At 43.1% G+C, this 17151-nt stretch overlaps 1 protein-coding gene across 1 annotated transcript; it reads left to right on the plus strand.

The window, feature by feature from the left end:
* Positions 1–10639: 10639 nt before the first annotated feature.
* LOC121558858 (zinc finger protein OZF-like) lies at positions 10640–12607 on the plus strand. The gene is made up of 2 exons (XM_045213222.1): positions 10640–10891; positions 11123–12607. The coding sequence occupies exons 1-2, from the start codon at positions 10640–10642 to the stop codon at positions 12404–12406; spliced, it is 1536 nt and encodes a 511-aa protein (XP_045069157.1). The 3' UTR covers positions 12407–12607.
* The last annotated feature ends 4544 nt before the right edge of the window (positions 12608–17151 follow it).

The raw sequence follows: 17151 nt of genomic DNA on the forward strand, positions 1-17151 counted from the left end.
GTCTCGAAAAACTCACCGCTGCCGTGACTGTGGCAAAACGTTTCCTCTGAAAGCTGACCTGCAGAGGCATGTGACTCTAGCCAGGAAGAGACCCAGCGAATGCCGCTTCTGCAAAAGACGCTACAACTGTAAACTGAAGGCCCATGTCCAACTCTGTCACGGTGGATAAACCCTGTGCCTGCCTTCTTTGTGGCAAGACCTTCAAACACAATGTAAATCTGTCCAGGCACATGAGGATTCACACAGGAGAGAAACCATTCAGCTGTGGTGACTGTGAGAAAAGCTTCAGTCAGAAAGGGCACCTAATCAATCATGTACGGACTCACACAGGAGAGAAACCATTTAGCTGTGTTGAATGCGGGAAAAGCTTGAAAGCTTGAAAGGCCACTGTGGAGTGGATTTACAGTGGTTTAAATGGACACGTAAAATCTGTTAGTTTTTTCAATAGCCAGTGAATCTGACTTTTCGTCCATTATTTTAAGGATTAGCGTTACTCCCCCGTCCCCACTTACTAGCTCTGACTTTGCTGATAGATACTTTATTGAGGAAAAATGTAGTTACTATGCCTGTGATATGTGGTTGTCCCACCTAGCTATCTTAAGATGAATGCACTAACTGTAAATCGCTCTGGATAAGAGCGTCAGCTAAATGACTAAAATGTGAATGTAATGACCCTAAAAGGTTTTCAAGTTGATAGGCCATTGTGAAGTGGATTTACAAAGGATTTAAAAAAGGACACGATAAAATCTGATTTCCTGATTTACCAATAACTCCGCCAGCTCTTAACCGATCCCTTAGCTTTTCTCAAACTTAAGTTAAAAGATGTAGGCTACAATGGGCCTGTGGTTCATGAGAATACATTTTTTCAAAAGTTTTCCCCAACATTTACAAGATGGAGGAAAATCTATTCTGACGGACCTTATGGGTCCTTGAGGCACATTTGTTCAGCATGAGGAAAGACACCTACATACAAAGTTTAAAAAGTCTCTAGGTCAAACGAGGCGGCGGATATGAGGGTTTAAGTGAGACTGCTTTATAACAGCGCCCCCTATAGGCCAATCGGTGGCATTATTTTTGACCAAGTTACTCATGGCCTATATTTTCAATGTGCCAAATTATAAAAAAAGTTAACAGTCTAAGCTTGAGTTAATTGACCATGTCAAGAAAAAAACATCTAAGAATAACAATAGCTTCGCTGTGAACCCATAATTAGGACAAAGAGATCTTCTGTCAGCAGATGGGATTAAAAAGGCAGGATGTGGACAACACTCTTAGGAAAGGAGAGCAACTCTGGATCATTCATGTTCTGGGTTTCAGATAAATAGATGTGTGATTAATTTTTTTTATCTCCTTTTCCCATTTTCTATCACAAAGTATAGTGGATTTATACTATAGTCCAGCTGGGGGCGGTATTGCAACATAATAGATGCCAACCGTCGTTAAACCCCACAAAAGAAGAAGAAGAAGAAAAATAAGAAGAATGCGGAAGTGAAACTGCGAGCGGGTTTCTTTTGTTTGTGACCACCATTCTGTCTTCGTGGACGAAGGCAGTACTAGCTGAATACCCAAAGCTCAGTCGACTGAAACATGTCTAAACTACAGTCACTGCGTGATATTTTTAACTAGCATTTAACAGTGGCTGCTGTTGAGAAAAAGGTAGTGGAGTACAAGGTCGGAGGAAAATGGTCGGCTACGAAGACTGCTGCGGATTACACCGGATATAAAACTTTGTAGAATAGGTTCGTATGTAGCTAGGTAGATCTACTAATATCTAGCGATTAGCAACAGTTCTAACCAAATAATAAACTGGTTAGGCAAATAGGGATCACATTATAAACAATTTATCAAAAATGTTCCCGTCTTACACGCCTATTCATGAATTGCGCCTCCATCACGTCGTTGTCAACGTTACAGATGCAGCAGCATATTTGTGTCCGACTGATGTTTAAAGTGGAACGGACAGCGTTTAACTACTTTGCAGATATGAAACAAACATACACTCATATCAGTCAAATATCAAATTCCCAGTTTATGCTACAAAACCAACTTTATGAGGATTTAAAAATAGGTTATATTTGACTCAACATTCCATGATGTACACTACGGCATTGTTGGCAGAATAGATGGATGCAGTTCAATGCATGATTCATATAATTCACCAATACATTTCTTGGCAGTCCAAAAAATATTGCTTTCAGGTTGTAAATCACAGCTGGCCTGCCTGGTACATAGTTTGCTGCCTCGTTATACACTTAAAGTTTCAATGACTCAATATTTTGGACAAAAACAGACGAATGTAACTAAGGCTGGGAATGTCAATACAATCAAACTAGCAAGGTTCAATGATCACAAGTCACACCATGACTAATAGACTAGCGTATCTATTTATGTAACAAGCTTAAACACGGAGCCTAACGTTAGCTAGCTAGCTCTTCGGAGGATGTCATGTCATTGGAGGAGTGGGTGAGTGGCTGACTGTTTCCCCTCATATATTTTTCGGTGGTTACACAGCAGGTGTCATTTGGTTAGCTAGCAAGAAATGTTAATGGATTTGCTAGCTATCAATGCTGAACTTGAACAACTGTTATCCAGTTAGCATATCTCTTGCGTTCGCAAATTCACTCTGGCTATCTACTCCGACTTAATAATAATAATATGCCATTTAGCAGACGCTTTTATCCAAAGCGACTTACAGTCGTGCGTGCATACATTTTTTTTGTGTATGGGTGGTCCCGGGGATCGAACCCACTACCTTGGCGTTACAAGCGCCGTGCTCTACCAGATGAGCTACAGAGGACTTCAGAGCACTCTCGTCTGTAGTGTGCCAGAGCACAGAATAACTGATGAATTTACGAATGCCCAACACCTCCTGATAACATGTAAACAGCCTAACCGGCTCTGCTACGGCGAGTAAAATGGTCAGAGTGAGGTGTTCTCTCATTTGTGTCTGCAAGTAGCTAGCAAGCTAGCCAACTTTAGCCAGTTGGCTTGGGTGCTTGGTTGGGACAAGCATGCATTGGCAGGCAAGCTGCAGAAGGACGAGCAGGCTACTTACTATTCCCCATCGTTTGTCAGTGCAATTCTGACGGCCAACTAGCTGAAAAAGTGTGGCAAATGGCTTGTTTGCACGAAGGCCTACTGTAGCTCTGATTGGCTATGGCGCACCGGTCTGTGTAGATTTCAGTCCTGGACGAATTCTTGGAGTATCCCCAGCCGGGACTCTTACCCTTGTCCAGCAACTGTCAAACCTACCAACACCTTAACAGTTAAGCCAAGAGGTCCAAACTAGGGCTGTGAATGTTTAAACGTTAAAACGTTTAAAGCTGCAAAATTGAACTTTTTGGGTGACCTGACCAAATTAACATTGAAAGCAAGTCTAAGAAGCGGTAGATCTGTTCTATGTCTGCTATTTCTACGCTTCCCGCACTTAATTTTCGTCTTCACATCTTTTACTTTAGGATTTGTACTCCAGCTTCAAACAGCTAAAAATACAATATTTTTGGTCATGGAAAATATATTTCACAGCGGTTTAGATGGTACAATGATTCTCTACACTATACTTTTTTATTTTGTCACATAAACTGAAATTAGGCGAACTATTAGAATTTTAGCAACCAGGAAATGGCGGAGCGATTTCTGCATAGTGCATCTTTAAATGAAATTGGGATCTTTAACGTTAGATGCAATATGCAGAAATCACTCCGCCATTTCCTAGTTGCTAAATTTCTAATAGTTTGCCTAATTCCAGTTTGTGACAAAACAAGCAATTCATAGTGTAGAGGGTCATTGTACCATGTAACCAAAAATGTATTTTCAGCTGTTTTGAAGCTGGTGTGCAAAAACTTAAACGTAAGAACAGGAAGCATAGAAATGGCACTCATAGAACTGATCTACAGCTTCTTAGACTTGCTTTCAATAAGAATTACAGATCTATAACTCACATTTCTATGTGAATTTGGTTGGGTTGCCCAAAAAAGTTACATATTGCATCTTTTAAGAAACAATCCCTAACCAAAAAACAATGTCTATTATTTAGCTGTTGGTCTCCGTCTGTCCCATGTGCCATCCCTGTGCTGCGTGTCAGCTCCACGACTCTCTGGGTGTGATTATCCATAGCAACTGCTCAGTGCTCACGAGACGTGAGAAAGAAAGAAACAGAGAGAAGTTAAGTAGGTACTTTTTTGTCACTGAACTCCAACAAAATTCATAGAATATTTTGTATTTTCTGTCAAATAATCTCTCCAGTCGACTCGGACAGTGTTCTAGTGTTGTATTTTATTATTTGACAACCATTGAAACACTTCTGACACCACGTTATGATCGTAAGATATGACTGTACAGACTGTACACAGCGCAGGAAGGAGCAAATGGCACTATATTCTGCATTGTGAATTCACACTGAATTTTTATGACATTTTCTTAACAGAAAAAAAGTCAGTTTTAAGCGGTTATTTATTTATTTGTCACATCCCCGGTCCAAACCTCTTGACTAGGTTGCTAGGTGTTGGATTAAGGTTGCTACGTTACCCCCTTCCATCGAGAGAGAGAGAGTGTCCCCACGCTTCTCTATAACAAGTCCCTCTTGTGTACACGTCTCTCTGATGGCCTCACGGGCATCGTTGCACTTCTGACGCAATGTAGCGAAGTCAGAGCATAGCCCCGACCTGGTCTCGAACAAAGGTCCAGCGACTGTCAAGCCAACACCTTAACCGTTACACCAAGAGGTCCGAACCTCTCGACAAGGTCGCTAGGTGTTGGGTTAAGGTCAAGGTCGCTACTATATGATTAAATGGTTGTCTGTGTCACTGAAAGCTTTTTGAAATGGGATTGTGCACTCTGGCATGTCTAAAGGCTGTATATGTAACCTATCCTCCCCTGCAGCTCTCTCTCTCTGAAGAGGAGGTTCCCCCTGAGCAGCAGCACTGTGAGCAGGAGTGGAGCCCCAGTCTGGGGCAGGAGGACCCAGAGCCCACACAGATTAAAGAGGAGCAGGAGGAACTCAGGGCCAGTCAGGAGGAAGAGCAGCTCCAAGTGCTTGTGGACAGATGCATGTAACGTAAATGGTAGTAGCATCTGTCGACCGACTGGGATGTGATCGATAAACAAGGAGCTTTGTTCTGCTCTGCAGGTTTTTCCATCACTGATCGTTTGGACAAATCAGGATTTGACAGAGTTTCTGTTTTATAGGGTTGGAGACTTCACTAGTCTCGTTAGTACATTTTCTAACACGTCTCCCCCAGAACATAATCAAGCATCTGATGCAGTTACGCTAGATTTTATTTCTGTGTGTCTGAGATTAGGGTGCAGGAGGATAAACATGGAGCAGCCACGGTCTCCTGGAGAAAAAACGTATTTGCCAACGACCCCGGCATCCAAAGGGCTGGAAGAACAAGTGTGTCGAATGTGTGGATGTACTTTTGATGCAATAAGGAAGAAAAACAATTTACTTTTAGGAAAATATTATTCAATGAAACCTGACTACACCTTTACCTTAGAGGAGCTGATGGGACCTGTAACCATTGGCGATAACCTGATGTCTGTCTGTAGCAACTGCAAAGGTCTGCTCTCCCAATATCGCCGCTGCAATGCAGATGCTCAGAGAATCGCTGGTCTGGTGAAAAACATGACAAGGGAAAATACAGTTGGATGTAAAAGGTGCACCACATCAACTGAGAAATCACCGGAGAGAAAAAAGCCCCACTCTGTCACTTCTGTCGTTCCAAGACAAATTGGCTCCGCGGGAAGAAATCTGTTTCAATCTGATTCTGTATCCGTCCCATCATCAACACCAACCACTGTGACTGCACCGACAACACCAACTCCTTTAATGTGGTCTCCAGAAACCGTAAAGGTTAGTATCAACGTTCTGTCAATCAAATTAGTCTGTAGCATAAAGCCCTTTCCCAAAAGAACTAACCAGAGCCTGTATCCAAAAAGCCTGTCAGAGTAGGAGTGCTGATCTCTAGGATCAGTTTGGCCTTTTTTAGATTATAATGAATAAGATTATATGGACAGGTTGGGACCTGATCCTAGATCAGCACTCCTACTCTGAGGCTCTTTGTGGAAATGGGTCCAGACCTGAAGATCACCTGACGTCATGATTTGACCTCGTATTTTTCAGAGTTCCCAGTTGTCTTGAAAGCACCACGATGCTGCAGCAGATTTGACTCTCAACGCCTCTATCTTTATGCTGTACATGTGATAAATAAAATGGCCTACGTAAAGAATACACTGTACAGACGCGCAAATGTAATGCCACTAAATTATTCAAATTAACCTATAGACCGATGAGCATTACCAAAGGCATTACTTTCCCGACCTGTAAAACGGAACGTTCGGTAAACGTTCTGAGAACAGAAGTGAACATTTAGCCTCTTCTGGGAAGGTACATGTTTAGGTTGCAGGGAGGTTCTGAGAACCTTTTACTCTGGTTTTATTAACGCTATGAGAATGGAAATTATAGGTTATTTGGCCCTGCCGATGAAAAACATCCCCACAGCATGATGCTGCCACCACCACGCTTCACTGTGGGGATGGTGTTCTCGGAGTGGTGTGTTGAGTTTGCGCCAGACATAACATTTGATCTCAATTCCATTGAGCACGTCTGGGACCTGTTGGATTGGAGGGTGAGGGCTAGGGCCATTCCCCCCAGAAATGTCCGGGAACTTGCAGGTGGAAGATTGGGGTAACGTCTCACAGCAAGAACTGGCAAATCTGGTGCAGTCCATGAGGAGATGATGCACTGCAGTACTTAATGCAGCTGGTGGCCACACCAGATACTGACTGTTACTTCTGATTTTGACCCTCCCTTTGTTCAGGGACACATTATTCAATTTCTGTTAGTTACATGTCTTTTGGAACTTGTTCAGTTTATGTCTGTTGTTGAATCTTATGTTCATACAAATATTTACACATGTTAAGTTTGCTGAAAATAAACGCAGTTGACAGTGAGAGGACGTATCTTTTTTTGCTGAGTTTAATAGGACACATATAAATTAATTTGCTTAGACATTAATCATGCAAACAGTTTGTTTTATTGTGACACGGCATCAGCGAGATTTGAACCTATGATCTTCTGTTCTCTATCCCTGGAATTAGTCCACTGCGCCACCAGGATGGAGCATGCCATGGGCTTTTTTACGCATACAAAGCTGTTCATTTTTAGTCTATTCAAACAGACCCCATTTGAAAGGAAACAAGCACTTATTAAGATAGAGGTTAGAGTTTTGTTGACGCTGAGAACGGAATGTACACTGAGTGTACAAAACATTAAGAACACCTGCTTTTTACATTTTAGTCATTTAGCAGACGCTCTTATCCAGAGCGACTTGCAGTTGGTGGCATAGACTGTCCAGGTGAATCCAGGTGAAAGCTGTGATCCCTTATTGATGTCACGTGTTAAATCCACATCAATCGGTGTAGATTTAAGCCTTAAGACAATTGACTTGGATTGTGTATGTGTGCCATTCAGAGGGTGAATGGGCAAGACAAAATATTTAAGTGCCTTTGAACGGGGTTATGGTAGTAGGTGCCAGGCGCACCGGTTTTGTGTTAAGAACTGCAACGCTGCTGGTTTATTCACGCTCAACAGTTTTCCCTTGTGTATCAAGAATGGTCCACCACCCAAAGGACATCCAGCCAACTTGACACAACTGTAGGAAGCATCGGTGTCAACATGGGCCAGCATCCCTGTGGAACACATTCAACGCCTTGTAGAGTCCATGACCTGACAAACTGAGGCTGTTCTGAGGGCAAAAGGAGGGGGGTGCAACGCAAAATTAGGAAGGTGTTCTTAATGTTCTTTAAACTGTGTATATTCTTGGAACATTTCTGAACATGACAAAAGTTTTCATGTGTTTTTTTGTGGAAAGTTTTCTTCATGTTCTGAGAATGGAATTTAGAACTAATTGGTGTTAATATGTAGAAGAAAAATGGTATATAAAATGTATGTTCCCAGAAAATTGCCAAGAACTGACATAAAGGAGAACCATACATTCATTATCTGAATGTTCTGAGAACATCGCTTGAGAACAATTGCAGAATGTAGTAAAAATATGACATTGAATAGAACCACATGGGAACTTGTGTGGAATGTTCTGTGGAAGTACTGAAATTCCTACAGAAGAACGTTGTTTCTTAACGTTCTCAGAACAATTTGAAAACATGACTTTAAAGGGATACTTTGGGAATTTGAGGCCCTTTATGGCTTGCGAAATTATTCCCCCCCCCCAGGCATTTTTGCTATTTTGTTGCCTTTCAACCTGGAATTAAAATTGATTTTTGGGGGGTTTGTATCATTTGATTTACACAACATGTCTACCACTTTGAAGATGCAAAATATTTTTTGTGTGTGAAACAAACAAGAAATAAGAAAAAAAAAACAGAACTTAAGCGTGCATAACTCTTCAGCTCCAGCTCCTTCAAGTTGGATGGGTTCCGCTGGTGTACAGCATTCTTTAAGTCATACCACAGATTCTCAATTGGATTGAGGTCTGGGCTTTGACTAGGCCATTCCAAGACATTTAAATGTTTCCCCTTAAACCACTCGAGTGTTGCTTTAGCAGTATGCTTACGGTCATTGTCCTGCTGGAAGGTGAACCTCCGTCCCAGTCTCAAATCTCTGGAAGACTGAAACAGGTTTCCCTCAAGAATTTCCCTGTATTTAGCGTCATCCATCATTCCTTCAATTCTGAACAGTTTCCCAGTCCCTGCCGATGAAAAACATCCCCACAGCATGATGCTGCCACCACCATGCTTCACTGTGGGGATGGTGTTCTCGGAGTGGTGTGTTGGGTTTGCGCCAGACATAGCATTTTCCTTGATGGCCAAAAAGCTCAGTTTTAGTCTAATCTGACCAGAGTACCTTCTTCCATATGTTTGGGGAGTCTCCCACATGCCTTTTGGCGAACACCAAACATGTTTGCTTATTTTTTTCTTTAAGCGATGGCTTTTTTTCTGGCCACTCTTCCGTAAAGCCCAGCTCTGTGGAGTGTACAGCTTAAAGTGGTCCTATGGACAGATACTCCAATCTCCGCTGTGGAGCTTTGCAGCTCCTTCAGGGTTATCTTTGGTCTCTTTGTTGCCTCTCTGATTAATGCCCTCCTTGCCTGGTCCGTGAGTTTTGGTGGGCGGCCCTGTCTTGGCAAGTTTGTGGTGCCATATTCTTTCCATTTTTTAATAATGGATTTAATGGTGCTCCGTGGGATGTTCAAAGTTTCTGATATTTTTTTATGAAGTCACCCTGATCTGTTTGGAGAGCTCCTTGGTTTTCATGGTGCTGCTTGCTTGGTGGTGCCCCTTGCTTAGTGGTGTTGCAGACTCTGGGGGGTTTCATAACTGGTGTATATATACTGAGATCATGTGACAGATCATGTGACACTTAGATTGCACACAGGTGGACTTTATTTCACTAATTATGACTTCTGAAGGTAATTGGTTGCACCAGATCTTATTTAGGGGCTTCATAGCAAAGGGGATAAATACATATGCACGCACCACTTTTGCGTTATTTATTTTTTAGAATTTTTTGAAACAAGGACTTTTTTTCATTTCACTTCACCAATTTGCACTATTTTGTGTATGTCCATTACATGAAATCTAAATAAAAATCAATTTAAATTACAGGTTGTAATGCAACAAAATAGGAAAAAACGCCAAGGGGGATGAATACTTTTGCAAGGCACTGTACTTCCCTAGAGACAGATGAACTTGTGGATACCATTTCTATCTCTCTGTGTCCAGTATGACAGAATTCAGAGGTAGTTTTGCGAGCCAGTGCTAACAAGTGTTACCCATAGACTTCCAGTCATCTGTTAGCACGATCTCAGAACGTTATGTGCTAGCTGGGAAAGCACAGATTTTGTTTTGTGATCAATCAATATAACCCTAGTTAATATGCATGTGTCCTGTTGGCTGAAATTAACCCCATAACTTGTATACATATTGGTTAAATTCTCCTGTCCAATATAACCCTGGTTATAGACCATAACCCTAGTTAATCCATGTCTACTGATGACAAAGCATTTTACACCATCTGTCCACTTTAGGGAGAAGTGGGCAGACTGACACTGTCCAACCCCGAGTCACAGACACAACCATCAACCAACCTTGCAGCGACAAGGTCAACGTGTCCAGCTACTCGACGATATGGAATAAACACGTTTAAAAAAGAAACAAAGGTTTGTTTAGAATGACACCTGACCCCACACACACACACAACCCAGTTAATACTATCAGTATATCAGTATGTCCAGTTACTAATAGAAATGTTACTTAATGGTATTATGGGTGTTAACCCCGATGACATGGCCGAATTCACAACCTGGCCCCATTCCATCATGGCCACCTAATCATCCACCCCAATTCCCAATTGGCATATCACTCCTCACCTCTCCACCATGATAGCTGATATGTGGTGAGTGTTCTGGCACAAATTGGTCTCTGTGCTTCACTCTAGGGTGCTAGATCACTCTAGGGTGCTAGACATTGATGAAGTGAGTTTCCCCCATACTACGTAAAGAGCTTTGAGATCTTGCTCTATGAATCCAATCAATTAATCAATTCATTCATTTTTTTTCAGGTCGTTGTGAGGACGGCCAAATCAATGAAGAGTAGGATCCTTAAAGGCCCCTTTGAGAAAATGGGAACTAACCTGGCCCAGGGACGTTACCGCGCGCTACCGAGGTGTGTCATGTCCGTACCTGGCCTACGTGACGTAACGGTCGACGAGGTGCTCAGCGTTGTGGAGAAGGAATGTAGAAATCTAACCAGCCTGAGGTTCAATTCCATCCTTCAACGGATCGACCCGGATGACCTGAAGAGCTTCAAGTGGGAGAAGGTTCTGGCTGAGTGGAGGGAGAACGCTCCCACCTTCCTCAAGTTCCTGGAATGTGTCAGTACATTTTCTGAATTAAACACATCTCAGATGGCGACACAACGAGGTAAAGGACAGATGTGTGCGGTGGCAATGGCAGGTGTCACACTACTCAGAGCACGTTCAAATAAAATGTCTGCACCCATGGACTTCCCTCCAGACTCCCTGCAGCTCTCTCTCTCTGTCTCTGAAGAGGAGGTTCCCCCTGAGCAGCAGCACTGTGAGCAGGAGTGGAGCCCCAGTCTGGGGCAGGAGGACCCAGAGCCCACACAGATTAAAGAGGAACAGGAGGAACTCAGGACCAGTCAGGAGGAAGAGCAGCTTCAAGGGCTGGAGGCTGATATCATAGAGTTCATATTCACTCCTTCCTGTGTGAAAAGTGAATGTGATCAGGAGGACCCACTTCAGTCCTTGACTCTTCCCCAAACCCAGACTGTGGAGAACAGAGAGAGTGACTCTAAACCAGTGGATCTCAAACCTTTTGGCACTGTGACCTTCTCCAAGAAGAGACTCAGCGAATGCCGCTTCTGCAAAAAACGCTACAACTCCACCTATAAACTGAAGACCCATGTTCGACTCTGTCACGGTGGGAAACCCTGCACCTGCCCTGTTTGTGGCAAGACCTTCAAACTCAAAAAAGATCTGTCCAGGCACATGAGTATTCACACAGGAGAGAAACGATTTAGCTGTGGTGACTGTGGGAAATGTTTCAGTCAGAAGGGAGTCCTAGAGAAGCATATACTGACTCACACAGGAGAGAAACCATTTAGCTGTGGTGACTGTGGGAAAAGCTTCAATCGCAAGGAGCACCTAACCAGGCATGTATTGACTCACACAGGAGAGAAACCTTTTAGATGTGACTGTGGGAAAAGCTTCAGTCTCAAGAATAACCTAACCATGCATAAACTGACTCACACAGGAGAGAAACCATTTAGCTGTGGGGACTGTGGGAAATGTTTCACTCGCAAGCACACTCTAACATATCATAAACAGACTCATACAGGAGAGAAACCATTTAGCTGTGGTGACTGCGGGAAAGGCTTCAGTCTCAAGAACAACCTAACCAATCATATACGGACTCACACAGGAGAGAAACCATTTAGCTGTGGTGACTGTGGGAAGAGCTTCAATCACAAGGCGCACCTAACCAGGCATACACTGACTCACACAGGAGAGAAACCATTTAGCTGTGGTGACTGTGGGAAATGTTTCAGTCGCAAGCAGAGACTAACTGAACATATACGGACTCACACAGGAGAGAAACCATTTCGCTGTGGTGACTGTGGGAAGAGCTTCAGTCTCAAGCAGAGCCTAACTGAACATATACGGACTCACACAGGAGAGAAATCTTTTAGCTGTGGTGACTGTGGGAAGAGCTTCCGTCTCAAGAAGAGCCTAACTGAACATATACGGACTCACACAGGAGAGAACCCGTTTAGCTGTGGTGACTGTGGGAAGAGCTTCACTCAGAAAACTAACCTGCTGACCCATGTGAAAAACGTCCACAAAGGAAGAAAACAGGATGAAAACTGAAAGAAAGTAGGATTAATATGTTCTGTCAGGAGATGGGAATAACAAGGCAGGATGTGAACAAAACTCTTAGGAAAGTCTTTAGTGCACGCTGTCACATCTGTCCCAAGCTGTTGCAGTTGTCAGGAGTCGCCTGTGTGACAATGTGTTCTTAATTGACCTGCCTGGTAATATATAAAATAAAATCTGTGTTCTTTCAATTCAGTTCCTTCAAGAAATCCTACATCACTCTATTACTTATATTAACTGTTTCCCGACGTTGTTTATTTTTTCCATTACCACTGGTCTGTAGTGTGTAGTGGAACTCCATCCACCAGGGGGCGCTGTGTTGTGTTATGCAAATAACACCCGCCAATACAAAGAAGAAAATGAGGACGTGAAACTAAGCGGGTTCGATTTGTTTGTGGCCACCCATAGAGATAGTGTTGTGTCGAGAAAACATTGCTAATTATGCTGTGAGAACAAGGAGATCCGCTGACGCTGTACTTCGATCATAAAGGTTTATTTATATCAGAGTATTCCAGCTTCAATTTATGGATGTCTGCAGACACCCGGAGAACAGCCGACCCAAATTCAAATATGCTATTCTCACCGTCCTTTGTCCCAAACCATAGTATATATCCTATGTAAATTGATATGGGTGTTTTCCCCTACAGACCAATCCCAGGAGGTCACCTAACAGACTTCCTCTGTTTTAGGGTGCCCCTCTAAAACTGCTCTCCAGATGTCTCCCTGGGCCAAATCAACATTCTCTAAGCTACCATTTGCAAACATTAACAAAGTCATAATTCCTCAGGTACTACAATAGCTAGAGGACAAATCTTTGTATCTGTGCCATTATAGCGTCTGTATAATAATAATAATAATTTTGGGGATGTTTATATTTGGCCTGTTACACAAAAGTGTGTAATGGATTTTTTTTTTTTTTTGCATATCCCAACCCCCTGAGACACCCCCAGGGAGTGGGGTCACGGCCAGAGCAGCCATTACAGATATACAATTGAGAGCATCCTGTTGGCCTGTATCACCGCCTGGTACGGCAACTGCACCCCCCGCAACCGCAGGGCTCTCCAGAGGGTGGTGCGGTCTGTACAACGCATCACCGGGGGGGCAAACTACCCGCCCTCCAGGACACCTATAGCACCCGATGTCACAGGAAGGCCAAAAAGATCATCAAGGACAACAACCACCCGAGCCACTGCCTGTTCACCCGCTATCATCCAGAAGGCGAGGTCAGTACAGGTGCATCAAAAACTGGACCGAGAGACTGAAAAACAGCTTCTATCTCGAGGCCATCAGAATGTTAAATAGCCTTCACAAGCACATTAGAGGCTGCTGCTGCCTATTGAAATCACTGGCCGCTTTAATAAATGGAACACTAGTCACTTTAATAATGTTTACATATCTTGCATTACTCATCTCATATGTACAGTTGAAGTCGGAAGTTTACATACACTTAGGTTGGAGTCATTAAAACTTGTTTTTCAACCACTCCACAAATTTCTTGTTAACAAACTATAGTTTTGTCAAGTCGGTTAGGACATCTACTTTGTGCATGACACAAGTAATTTTTCCAACAATTGTTTACAGATAGATTATTTCACTGTATCACAATTCCAGTGGGTCAGAAGTTTACATACACTAAGTTGACTGTGCCTTTAAACAGCTTGGAAAATTCCAGAAAATGATGTCATGGCTTTAGAAGCTTCTGATAGGCTAATTGATATCATTTGAGTCAACTGGAGGTGTACCTGTTGATGTATTTCAAGGCCTACCTTCAAACTCAGTGCCTCTTTGCTTGACATCATGGGAAAATCAAAAGAAATCAGCCAAGAAGAAGAAAAAAATGGTAGACCTCCACAAGTCTGGTTCATCCTTGGGAGCAATTTCCAAACGCCTGAAGGTACCACATTCATCTGTACAAACAATAGTACGCAAGTATAAACACCATGGGACCACGCAGCCGTCATACCGCTCAGGAAGGGGATGCGTTCTGTCTCCTAGAGATGAACGTACTTTGGTGCGAAAAGTGCAAATCAATCCCAGAACAACAGCAAAGGACCTTGTGAAGATGCTGGAGGAAACGGGTACAAAAGTATCTATATCCACTGTAAAAGGAGTCCTATATTGACATAACCTGAAAGGCCGCTCAGCAAGGAAGAAGCCACTGCTCCAAAACCGCCATACAAAAGCCAGACTACGGTTTGCAACTGCACATCGGGACAAAGATCGTACTTTTTGGAGAAATTAGTTTAAATGTATTTGGCTAAGGTGTATGTAAACTTCCGACTTCAACTGTATATACTGTATTCTATACTATTCTACTGTATCTTAGTCCATGCCGCTCTGACATTGCTCGTCCATATATTTATTTATATATTCTTAATTCGATTGCTTTACTTAGATTTGTGTGTATTGGGTATATGTTGTGAAATTGTTAGATGTTACTTGTTAGTTATTACTACACTGTCGGAGCTAGAAACACAAGCATTTCGCTACACCCGCAATAACATCAGCTAAATACGTGTATGTGACCAATAACATTTGATTTGATTTGTACAGGGCCCCTGGATCAATTAGAGGTCAAGGGAAATTTCACCGCTGCTCTATTTCACTATATATGTCCATTAATATGTTATAAACACATGTGTTATAAACATTTAGAATTTCCTCATTACACGCAAATACGAGCGTTTCTGCATATCACAGGTAGAAATACCACAATATCCAGAATTCATAGTGATTTCAGGACGTGGAGGACTGGCTAATGGAGGTGTAGCCAATTGATGTGAGAAATATCAAAATGTCTTATGTTTGTAGCCAGCACTTTCAGCCAGAGGATTTCGAAACGTAACTTAAGTCTCAACTGATGGGGTTGCCATGTCGTCGAACGTTGAAAAGTGATGCTATTCCATCGATTTTCCCCTTCACTTCAAAGAAGAAAGCATCCGATCAGCCAACATCAGCGCAGCAGAAAATAGGACAAGCTGAGGTAAGGTACAGTGGGGGAAAAAATTATTTAGTCAGCCACCAATTGTGCAAGTTCTCCCACTTAAAAAGAAGAGAGAGGCCTGTAATTTTCATCATGGGTACACGTCAACTATGACAGACAAAATGAGAAGAAAAAAAATCCTGAAAATCACATTGTAGGATTTTTTATGAATTTATTTGCAAATTATGGTGGAAAATAAGTATTTGGTCAATAACAAAAGTTTCTCAATACTTTGTTATATACCCCTTGTTGGCAATGACACAGGTCAAACGTTTTCTGTAAGTCTTCACAAGGTTTTCACACACTGTTGCTGGTATTTTGGCCCATTCCTCCATGCAGATCTCCTCTAGAGCAGTGATGTTTTGGGGCTGTCGCTGGGCAACACGGACTTTCAACTCCCTCCAAAGATTTTCTATGGGGTTGAGATCTGGAGACTGGCTAGGCCACTCAAGGACCTTGAAATGCTTCTTACGAAGCCACTCCTTCGTTGGCCGGGCGGTGTGTTTGGGATCATTGTCATGCTGAAAGACCCAGCCACATTTCATCTTCAATGCCCTTGCTGATGGAAGGAGGTTTTCACTCAAAATCTCACAATACATGGCCCCATTCATTCTTTCCTTTACACGGATCAGTCGTCCTGGTCCCTTTGCAGAAAAAACAGCCCCAAAGCATGATGTTTCCACCCCCATGCTTCACAGTAGGTATGGTGTTCTTTGGATGCAACTCAGCATTCTTTGTCCTCCAAACACGACGAGTTGAGTTTTTACCAAAAAAGTTCTATTTTGGTTTCATCTGACCATATGACACTCTCCCAATCCTCTTCTGGATCATCCAAATGCACTCTAGCAAACTTCAGACGGGCCTGGACATGTACTGGCTTAAGCAGGGGGACACGTCTGGCACTGCAGGATTTGAGTCCCTGGCGGCGTAGTGTGTTACTGATGGTAGGCTTTGTTACTTTGGTCCCAGCTCTCTGCAGGTAATTCACTAGGTCCCCCCGTGTGGTTCTGGGATTTTTGCTCACCGTTCTTGTGATCATTTTGACCCCACGGGGTGAGATTTTGCGTGGAGCCCCAGATCGAGGGAGATTATCAGTGGTCTTGTATGTCTTCCATTTCCTAATAATTGCTCCCACAGTTGATATCTTCAAACCAAGCTGCTTACCTATAGATTCAGTCTTCCCAGCCTGGTGCAGGTCTACAATTTTGTTTCTGGTGTCCTTTGACAGCTCTTTGGTCTTGGCCATAGTGGAGTTTGGAGTGTGACTGTTTGAGGTTGTGGACAGGTGTCTTTTATACTGATAACAAGTTCAAACAGGTGCCAATAATACAGGTAACGAGTGGAGGACAGAGGAGCCTCTTAGATCCTCTCAGATCCTCAAAAAATTCTACAGCTGCACCATCGAGAGCATCCTGACTGGTTGCATCACCGCCTGGTATGGCAACTGCTTGGCCTCCGACCGCAAGGCACTACAGAGGGTAGTGCGTACGGCCCAGTACATCACTGGGGCAAAGCTTCCTGCCATCCAGGACCTCTATATCAGGCGGTGTCAGAGGAAGGCCCTCAAAATTGTCAAAGACTCCAGCCACCCTAGTCATAGACTGTTCTCTCTGCTACCGCACGGCAAGCGGTACCGGAGTGCCAAGTCTAGGTCCAAAAGACTTCTCAACAGCTTCTACCCCAAGCCATAAGACTCCTGAACAGCTAATCATGGCTACCCGGACTATTTGCACTGCCCCCCACCCCATCCTTTTTA

The sequence above is a fragment of the Coregonus clupeaformis genome, unplaced genomic scaffold (assembly GCF_020615455.1).
Source record: "Coregonus clupeaformis isolate EN_2021a unplaced genomic scaffold, ASM2061545v1 scaf0090, whole genome shotgun sequence".
Classification (NCBI taxonomy): domain Eukaryota; kingdom Metazoa; phylum Chordata; class Actinopteri; order Salmoniformes; family Salmonidae; genus Coregonus; species Coregonus clupeaformis.